General features: G+C 48.9%; 1 protein-coding gene across 3 annotated transcripts in view; it reads right to left on the bottom strand.

Annotated features, from left to right (window-relative positions):
• Window positions 1–2,065: 2,065 nt before the first annotated feature.
• Window positions 2,066–9,676, bottom strand: part of FN1 (fibronectin 1) — a 51,968-nt gene continuing 44,357 nt past the window's right edge. For 2 of the 3 annotated variants that reach the window (XM_083865316.1, XM_083865315.1), the window contains 9 exons: window positions 9,412–9,591; window positions 8,774–8,863; window positions 7,525–7,991; window positions 6,844–6,982; window positions 5,782–5,946; window positions 4,592–4,717; window positions 3,940–4,046; window positions 3,295–3,405; window positions 2,068–2,967 (listed from right to left, as the gene is read on the bottom strand). In XM_083865316.1, the coding sequence (XP_083721442.1) occupies window positions 2,893–2,967; window positions 3,295–3,405; window positions 3,940–4,046; window positions 4,592–4,717; window positions 5,782–5,946; window positions 6,844–6,982; window positions 7,525–7,991; window positions 8,774–8,863; window positions 9,412–9,591 (1,460 nt within the window). In that variant the 3' untranslated portion in view covers window positions 2,068–2,892. Of the gene's footprint in view, window positions 2,968–3,294; window positions 3,406–3,939; window positions 4,047–4,591; window positions 4,718–5,781; window positions 5,947–6,843; window positions 6,983–7,524; window positions 7,992–8,773; window positions 8,864–9,411; window positions 9,592–9,676 lie in introns of all 3 variants that reach the window. The other variant, XM_083865317.1, reaches the window with a different exon arrangement.

The raw sequence follows: 9,676 nt of genomic DNA, 5'->3' as shown, positions 1-9,676 counted from the left end.
AAGGAAGTTAATAGGTACTGATCTTCCCGGTGAGACAGGAAATGTCCACCTCAACTAATCCCTCTCTAGGACCTGTCTGCTGTCCTACTTGTGCTGCATGACTTGTACACAACATTGCAGCACCTGCAGGGTGAAGGTTTTGCCTCCTGCCGTGCCTGCAGTAAGGTTAAAGGACAGGCAGGAGTTGTCAGAGGGGGGAAATTGGATTGTTGAATGTCCCAAACAAGAGTTCTTGACCATCCTGCCTCACTTGAGTGGATAAAGGTTGACAGAAATCTCTGGTCTGGTTCCAGGTGTGAGGTGACTTCACAGGAATGTCTCTGGGAATGGCTTGTCCCCTGGGCTGCAGTGACAATTCCAACTAGCCTGGCACCTTCCCCTGGAAGGAAGCTTCCCCTGAAGCTGTGGGAGTGGTTGTAGGGAAGGGCTGTGGTGGTCTCAAGGTGTCCCTCCTGAAGCCTGAGCTGTTTCTGGATGTTTGCAGGCATTAAATCAGACTGTGAGCCCTGCTTGGTGTCTGTTTCCCAGAAGGAAGGGAACGTCCCTTCAGCTGAGGTGTTCTGAGGAGCAGCTGCTGCCAGGCTGGGATTTGCACTGTCACCCTGGGGCACCTTGTCCCTGGCAGGTCCTATGCTGGCAGGACAGCAGCTCCCAAAATGTAAAGTGAACAGAGAGCAGAGAGGAATCATTCTGGGCCTCGGCAGGCAGTAACAGAGGAGTTTGATTTTTTTATTCAGCCACGAAAAGACTTTTCCCTGGAGTAGAGAGCCCTGACTCTGGCTGTCCCGGGCTCTACCCAAAGCTGAGCAGACAAGCCCTGTGGAGATGTGCCTCCTCTTCTGAAAAAGCTGCCAAGGACTTAAATTCTGCAGGGCTTGGCATAGCTGTGAGCACCCTCTGGTTTGGGGCACTGACAAACCTCTACAGGGAGCTTGGGGAAAAGTGCTGTTTACATGATTTTATCTTGAAATGCTCCCTGAGGGCAGGGGAGGTGTTTGCTGCTGGTACAAGAGATGTGACAGAGGAGAGGAACTGGACTACAACTCCTCTTCAGTGTGTTGGTGAATTATTTAATGACAAAGTGACTGTGAAAGGATCCTTGCAGAGTTGTCTGGTCCAAAATATGTAGCCCTCACTTGGGAAAACCAATCTAGTTTAATGGAAAATTGCTCCTCTGTCAGTTTTAGTTCTCAGGTTTTCTAGGGAGGTGTTTGGCTCTTGAACACTGATGGGGTAGAAGTGACTGCTGCTGCAACCACCCTACTCTTTGCAGAGGTTCTGGGTGCCCTGTTAATCTCTGTCGTAGATAGCAATCCCTGATACATGTCAAGAAGCCAAATGGTGTTTTTGTGTGATGCTTTATTGGGTGCAGAGAATCCCAGAGACTGGAGCAGTACAGTGCATGTGCAGCAGAGGGGAAGGGGCTGAGCAATCCTGACAGGACCTGTCCTGTCCTGCCTTTGCAAAGCTCTACAGGTCCTGGCAGCACAAGCAAAGAGCCTCACTGCTGCCTTGGTTCACTCTAATCAAGACCGGCTTCATTTGCAAAAGGGCTGTGAGGAGCATTTTGTTTCCCTCCCTCCCCACCATGAGGTAGAAGCACAGGAGACCAGGCTCAAACCCCCTTGGGGCCTGGCTCCTGCTGGGTTTTGAAGCTTTGAACACATTCAGCTTCACAGGTTTGGACAATCTGGCTAATTTTGGCAACTTGGCCACTGGAAGCTTATTTAATTCTAGATGTGGAACCAGCACCAGCTCAGCTCCTGTGCAAAGCAGGGGCTGTTTGCCTTTCCCTCCCTTCCCTGCTGTCCCAAAGCAAGCCTGTGGCTCCTGCCCGTGCCATACCTACCCACTGTCTGCGCTCTACAGGACAGGGGTGCAGCTGGAAGCCTTTAATTAAGAAACTGCTCTACCCATATTCTCTCCAGGTTTACTTCACTCTTCTCTGGGATGTTTGTTCCATCTCGTGTCAAGGCAATGTTACTCCAGCTCTGAATCATCCCGCTCAGTATTATCCACCTCAGAATAATCCAGCTGAGGATAATCATCTTCATCCTAAATTCCACGGCAGCAAAGAGAATCTCTTAAACTATATGTCTGGTTTGTAAATCTTTTTATTAAAAGAGTTGGTTTTTTTTCTTTTCCACAGTAGTAAAGCTTTGGCACTTACAGTATAAAAATAATCACTGATCATAATTACACCAAATTCCTCTTTTGTCAACTGCATACTAAGTGTCTTCCATACATTTTATTCCCATATAAAAACACTTGAATGTCAGGGGAACAAAACTGATAAATAACAGTATGAGATATAAAGATACAGCTAGAAAAATACTAGGATCATCAAGAAAGAATTAGAACTGTGCATATTTTAAATATCACAGTGATTGGATTTGCTGTTCCTATCTTATTGCTGGCTGCATGCTTATGTGAAAGCAGAAGTGTTTGGTGGACTTTCCTATCCCTAAACCTCAGTATTGTTGTACTCAAATGTTCTTGCGTAGCACGGGAACCATGAATTTATACACCCTCCCTCCCCCAAAGTATTTTGATCCCCCACCAAATTTGTGATTTGTCACCTCTCCCCCTCCTCCCTTTTTTTTTTTCCTTTTGGCCCCCTTTAAATTTGAAAATGTTGACTGGAATTCAGCACTTTGAGCAAAACCAAGACAATCGCTACCAATCATGAGAAAAGTCTGAAACACTCCAAGAGTGGGCGCTTGGAGAAGCTGTGAGTTGAGCTTAAGCTGGGAAAATGGCTCCAGAGCAGGGGGCCATTCTCACTAGATGCAGTTTTGCTAGCATCACTCCAGTTTGGATGGTAATCGTGGCACAGAGGGATTTATACTTTGGTTTGTCTGTTGCCATGGCCGCAAGAAGTCTTGCTCGATGTTACTTTCCCCGTGGATGTTGTGTGTCTGCCTGTACATCTAGGGGCATGAAACACTCAATGGGGCAGTTGACGTTCTGTCAGGAGGGAAGGAAAGTTAGAGTTAGCTCCCTTAGAGCTCTGTCCTGGGTGCGGTTTGTGCTGGGAGCTGCTGGCAGCGCCTGGGGCTGCTTCCCAGCACAGAGCTGGAAATCACTGCATGCACTGGTGCCTCAGAGCATGCATCGAGGCCCTGCTGGGGCTGTGGCAGTGTGTGTAGGGGTGAGCTGAAGCAGCCCTGTGTGCCCTGGGACATCATGCACTGCTGGGAGCACCAACCCGCGCCGCGCTCGCCCCGAGCGACCCCGCCACCTGTGCCGGGATAATCACACCAGGATGGGGCAGAGAACAAAAGCTGTACTCACAGTGTTGGTGGCCTGGTGGTACCTCTGTGTGAACTGTGTGTAGGTGTGGCCAGCAGAGCCCTCGGGGGCCACCTCCACGCTGGGCCTGCGGCAGTTGTCACAGCGCCAGCCCTGCGGGGACACAACGGGAATGTCAGTGCCGTGGCCAAGGAGCTGCCAAGGCTCACACAATCCCACACTGGGCTGGGGTGGGAGGGAGCCTAAAGCTCATCCCATTCCACTCCCCTGCTGTGGGCAGGGACACCTCCCACCATCCCAGCTTGCTCCAAGCACCATCCAGCTTGGCCTTGGACACTTCCAGGGATCCAGGAGCAGTCACAGCTTCTCTGGGCATCCTGTACCAGGGCCTGTCCACCCTCACAGGAAGAATTTCTTCCTAATACCCACTCTAAATCCATCTCTCCTTTAGCTTACAGCCATTAATTCAGGAGCATTCATACATGAGGCTAGAGCCACCAGCACCAGTGAGGCTGCTCCTGTGTTACACCACACAGGCACTGATGCAAGCACTTCAGCTCTCCTAATTACTTTTCTTCTTGGATGTTTTGGCCCCTTCCATGGCCTGAAACCCAGCAGTGTGAGAAGTGCAGCCCAGCACAGCCTGTCCATCCCCTGTGCCCAACCTGACATAGCCCTCCTGCTCACCTGCTGTCCTCCGTAACAAGTGCAGGAGCAGATGGCCCCAAAGTACTCCTTCTGCCACTGCTCCCCAACGTGGTACATCTTCCCATCGTCATAGCACGTGGTCTCATCTGTGGAGGCACAGGCAGAGCTCAGGAGCAGGGCCTGCCTTGGCTTTAAGCATTCTCAAAGCAGCCTGGTGACCAGAAGGGGAGCCCCTGGGGAAAATGTGCTCCCCTCGTCTGACCAGAGGCTCCCTGACTGGCAGGGGAACATCAGACAGGCTCACAGCTCTCTAGACACTTTAAGCTGCAACAGGGAGGTGTTTTCCTGACAAGAGCAAGGCAGTTTAAGTCACAGTGTGAAGGCCTTGAGGTGACAGGCCCCGCAGGGAAGTCCAGCTGGGGTAATCCACTCCCCTGAGAGCAGTGATGTGTCCCTGGCCTGCAGCTCCAGGGGCAGACAGGTGCTCAGTGTGCAGTGACCTGAGCTAACAAAAGCTTTTCTTCTTTTCAAGCTCAGGAATAGGAGATTTATGCCTTCATCTCTTGTGAGAACAGACTGAAGCTGTCACCAGTTCAGCTGATAATCTGCTTGTCCCCCTGGCAGGACAGAGCTGGCATGCTGAGACTTCCCTGAATGAGAGCTCAGACTAAAACAGCAGAAAGACACTTACGAGGTTCACACTTGAATTCTCCTTTTCCATTCCCAAGGCAGGTGCAGCTCATCATCTGGCCATTCTCCCCTTGCCTGTCCCACTTCTCCCCAATCTTGTAGTTAACTCCATTGTCATGGCACCACTCTGGAGAAGGCAGAGGAACAAGAATCAGGAGCATCACACATGAACATGAGGAAAACAGCTTGGCATTCTCTCAGGAAAGGCAGGAGAAAGAATCTTCACAGGTCATCTAAGTCCCAAGGTAGAAATGGGTTCAGATCCTGCAGCTTTTAACTGCTGTAGGCTGTTTCAGCTCTGGGAAATGTATAAAGGCTCTTGGGAAAAACATAGGATGTGACAAAGAATAGGGAGAGGAGGTTTGGTTCATATGAGATGAAAAGAAATGAAAAGGAATTTAATAGCTGTGGGGCAGGAAAAGAGAGAAAAAAATTTAAATGCTCTATTTTGTGCAAACACCCAGCATAAAATTTACCACAATCTCGCAAGATACAATGGCTAAGCCATGTGTATCAAATAATGAAATATAAATATTAATCCTGTAAAATAAGCATCTTTTCTTGTAAAATTAAGTGTCTTCACATAGACTCCTCTGAATCTATGCAAATTGCAGAAATACACTCTTTGCTGAGCTTATTCCACAATTTAAAAGCCTAATTTCAATTAGCTGGGTATGTGTTGTGTTAAACTGCTCAATCACAGACTTTTGTTCCATTCCCTTATGTCAAGCTGGATATCTTTCCATGTAAACCACAGTTCTGCAAAGAATAAAACTTAATGCCCTGAGCAGAAGTGTTAGAAAATTAGAAAATGGGATTTGCAAGCTGCTTTGCAAAGGCTGCCTGCAATGCAAACCAGATGTATTGTAACACCAGTACTGGCTGTAATACCCACTGAAATCCACACCTTCCCGTATTACCCAGACATGTCTGGCAAAGGTAAAAAAGTCTCGTATCAATACAATTGATATTGATTGCTGCTGATGGCAATTCTAGATTAGCTGCACAGCTCAGAGGCAACCAAAGTTTTCCATCACTTCTTCTCATGATGCAAAACACCGCTTTGGTTCAAGGACTTCAGGTAGACCCTGCCTTCATTTGCATCATGTTTGGCTCAGGCTGATTCTGTCAAACATGGCACTGGTGCTGGGGCAGAGTGGGGATGGGGATGGTTAACAGCAAGCTACTCACTAGAAGAGTCACATCTGAAATGGCCACTGCCAAAGCCTAAACACTGGCACCAGAGCTTAAAGCCAGTTTCAGATAAGCGCTCCCATTCCTCGCCAATGGAATAGAAGGAGCCAGTGTAAGTATCAAAGCAGGTGTCGTCAGCTGGCTGGTTTATTCCTTCAGACACTGGAACAAAAAAAAGAGAAGAAACAGGCATCATCACACACAGCAATGGGAACTGCTGAAAGACAGAATGATTTTCAGTGAATACACGCTTTTTTCTTCTTGTAATATCCTGGCAGTAATGGAACTACCCCATGGGCATACACTTGATGGTTGTCAGCAGCCCAGCTCCCTGTGATTTATTTTCCATTTGCATGTGTCAGAGCAGCTGAATGATAAAAAAACTGACACAAAGGCTATTTTCATTTTGATTTGCCAAGTTACAAGCAAGTGTGAGTTTCTGTATTTGCTGCTGGTGAGCAACAACCTGACTCTGCCTGTTTTGAGGAGAAAATGTGCTGGAAGATGCTGAGGAGCAGCAGGGGGTTGGTAGCTGCATGTGCAGTTTTTTGGGGTGCTGCAGGTTCTGGGTCGTGGCAGGGGGATGGGAGGAGGAGAGCAGACCCTGTTGTTGGGCAGAGTGATTTGTTACCTGAGGTGTGTGCCTTGGCTGGTGGGTGCTTTACAACCACCAGGTCAGGGTGTGATGGGCAGGGTCAAGAGCTGATGGTCCTGTCTGTTACAGATTCAAGGTACCAGTGATTCTGACTCCTTTTAAACACAGCAAATACCAGATCTCTCTTGGGGCCTTGGGGCTTGTCTAGAGCCTCAAAGCACTTTCTCTGTGCTTACACAGCAGCTCAGGACAGCTCTCATCCCACCATCAGTGTGTGTCAGTTATCCAAAACCAGAGGGCCTCACAAATTACTTGTCCCAGTGTCCTGCTACAAACTGTCCTTGTCAGAAATTTCCTTTCTGAACTGTTGTCAAGCTTGGGCACCAGGTAGGTTACCTTGAGTAAGGGGAATGAGGCAGGGGGGTTGCACAGGTTCAGCCAGACTCCCTAAGGCCATTACTTACCAGTATTGCCAACTGTGACCACCTCCTCCAGCACCTTCTGCCTCCGGTGATCCTTCAGGGCTTCCACTATGATGTTGTAGGTGGCCCCTCTTGTAAGACCCTTGAGCGTGGCACTAGAGGAAGTGCCAGGAACCCTGAACTGCAACAAGAGACAATGCAAGGTCACCAGAAAGGTGGGAGGGAATCCCCTTTAAGTGTTACCTCTCTCAGAGGAAAGACAGGGTGTTTAGGATGACCCTATGCTCTGCACCATGATGGAGCCAGATCACTCCCCTTAGATACTCTGAGAACTTCTAACTTCACACCAAGTTAGACTTGGCTACTCTGGACTATGGATCACAAGGTGTTAGTTTTGCCATTTCAAGGAAACCAAGGGAGACACAGGAAGAGTCCTGTAGCTTGGAGAAGCAGCACCTCAATCTTTGAAAACCCCACTCAGCTTGCTGCTCCTTTCCCTGGTGAAATGTCACTGCTGACATATCATTTCAGTTTTCTGGTTTTGGCAGTTTTATCCTGTAGCCTTTTCCATAAAGGAGATGAGGGAGGCTTTCATCCATCCTGGTCCCAGCCATGTGTTAAGAAGACTCTTTAGGCTAATTCCCGCCACTCCCTCAGCACAGCAAAGGGACTGAGAGACTCTCAGGTGGGAGAGAGGCGAGGCTACCCCATGGTTCTGTTTACCTGCAGAGTGTCCTCGTCATGGCTGACGGGCTGGCAGGAGATGATGTACTCGGAGCTCTCCAGCAGGGGCCTCCAGGAGATGGTGGTGTGGGACAGGGCCTCCTGCCCCGTGCTGTCGTTGCGGCGGGGCCCGCGGGAGTGCGGGAAGGAGGGCTCCACCACGATGGGCACCTGGTACCCCGGGATCTCCAGGGCCTCGTCCACGCTGGGCAGCGGGCGCCGCGAGCCCGGCCGGAGCGGAGTGGCGGTGGTGGGGCCGGGCCGCCGGTAGCCGTGCTCCTCGAAGAACACCTGCTGGCCCTGGTGCCCCACGGTCTGAGGGTGCCCCGAGGAGGCTGGAAGCTGGATGCCGTTGCCATTGTCGTACCTGTTGTTGGTGAGGTAAGGGGTTCCCTCGTCAATGGAAGGCACGTCCAGGATGTCGGGCTGGTTGGGGTGTGGTCTGCTGATCAGCGTGGGGAGCTCGTCTGGACAAAGAAAGGTTAGAGGCCATCAAGCAAAGCAACCACAGCAAATCAAACAGCTGTTTTACACCACTCCAAGCATCGAATATTAGCAATTACCCCAAGATGCAACACTTTTTATGACCTTGCATAATTCTCTCTCTGCATCTTTCACACACAGGCATAAGAAGTGTGTGCTGGTATGAAATTTTGATACAGCTGAGCAATGCTTTGGAGCACTGCAACCCAAAGAAGCCCCCACCACTGCTCAAACTGAGAAGAAATGATTACAAGAGATACTTGTGGGTTATTATTTTAAGAGGAATCACTGGTGAGCAGGAAGAAACTTGCCCTTTGATCATGTTTGGATGTCCAGCTGGTATTTTGCTTGCTATAGGTATCTGTCTCATACTGTGAAAGTTGCAAAATAAGAGGAATGCAACAGGCAACAAATTGAATGGATTCTGCATTTGATACCCTCAAGTGTTAGACAGTAATGTTAACCCTGATTTAATTATCCATTAGGGACACAAGCAAGAATCCAGCACCAAGCACACTGTTCCATTGACAGTGTTCAAACACAGGTAAATGTGATTAATATAAATTTGGAAGCGTACCTCCTGCATCCTTAGAAAGGAAAATCTTCTTACAAAGTCTATTTGACTCAAAGAAAAGGTGTGAACAGGACATTTTTAAAAACATTATTATTTCAGTCCTCCACAAGTGTCCTTCAATGTATTTCACACTGCATTCTCCAAATGGAAGCTATCTCCTGCTGGCACACAGAAATCCAGAGTTTTGTTTACCTGTCCTTTTCCTGCCAACCAGCGGTTCACTCTTCTGATTGTTCTTCACAGCAATGATGTAGATGATGTATTCAGTGCCAGGTTCCAAACCTAGGGAGGGAGGAAGGACACAGAACAATTTTAGACTTATGAGTTGCTTTTCTTTTATGATTATGTGTAAGAACTAAGGCAGAATGAGAGGTGGGTGTGGCTGCAGTATCAGGTATGTGCATTTCACACCCGAGGTTTTCAGGACAGGGCAGAGAGTTCAGACTCCTGTTCCTCAGAGCAAGTTTGCAATCTGACTGTGTCAGATTGTATCATGGACCCAAACATAAGGGATCTCTAGCACTTGTGACTGGTGGGGTGCCAGAATCAGGGGCTTTTCCTCATTGGAAGGACAACAATTGTAGTGACAGTGAAAAGAAGCACTGGACTGTTTGAATGTGGTGGTTGTTCTGATCAGTGAAGTGGAATGTCTTTGTAGGACAGCTGTGCTTACAGGACCACTCTCTAGTACTGGAAACCACAATAAAAGAACACAATTTTTGCTGTCTATTAGCTAATCATCAATGCATTTTATAATTAGGCCTTCCCCCTCCCTCTCTGCTGAAACTGAAGTGTTTCAGGTGAAGAGCCCCCAGACAGAACAGAGTTACCAGTAATGGTGGCCTCGGTGGTGCCAGGCCGGGGCCGAGGCAGGACCTCCTTGACTGGCGAGCCAGGCTTCTCATATCTGATGATGTAGCCAGTGATCTTGGCTCGGGGAGGCTGCCAGGTGATCAGCAGGGAGTTGCTCGTGGTTGTAAGGAAGCGCAGGTTAGAAGGAGCATCGATAGCTGGGGTGGAAACAAAAGGGTTTAACCAGTCAAACGCAGGGCAGACCAGCACATTCTTCACCCGACTTACACCTGCATGACACTC

The sequence above is a fragment of the Zosterops lateralis genome (genome assembly GCF_965231275.1).
Source record: "Zosterops lateralis genome assembly, chromosome: 7".
Taxonomy (NCBI): Eukaryota; Metazoa; Chordata; class Aves; order Passeriformes; family Zosteropidae; genus Zosterops; species Zosterops lateralis.
Note: the sequence above shows the minus strand (reverse complement) of the source record. Positions and strands in the feature narration are given on the sequence as shown.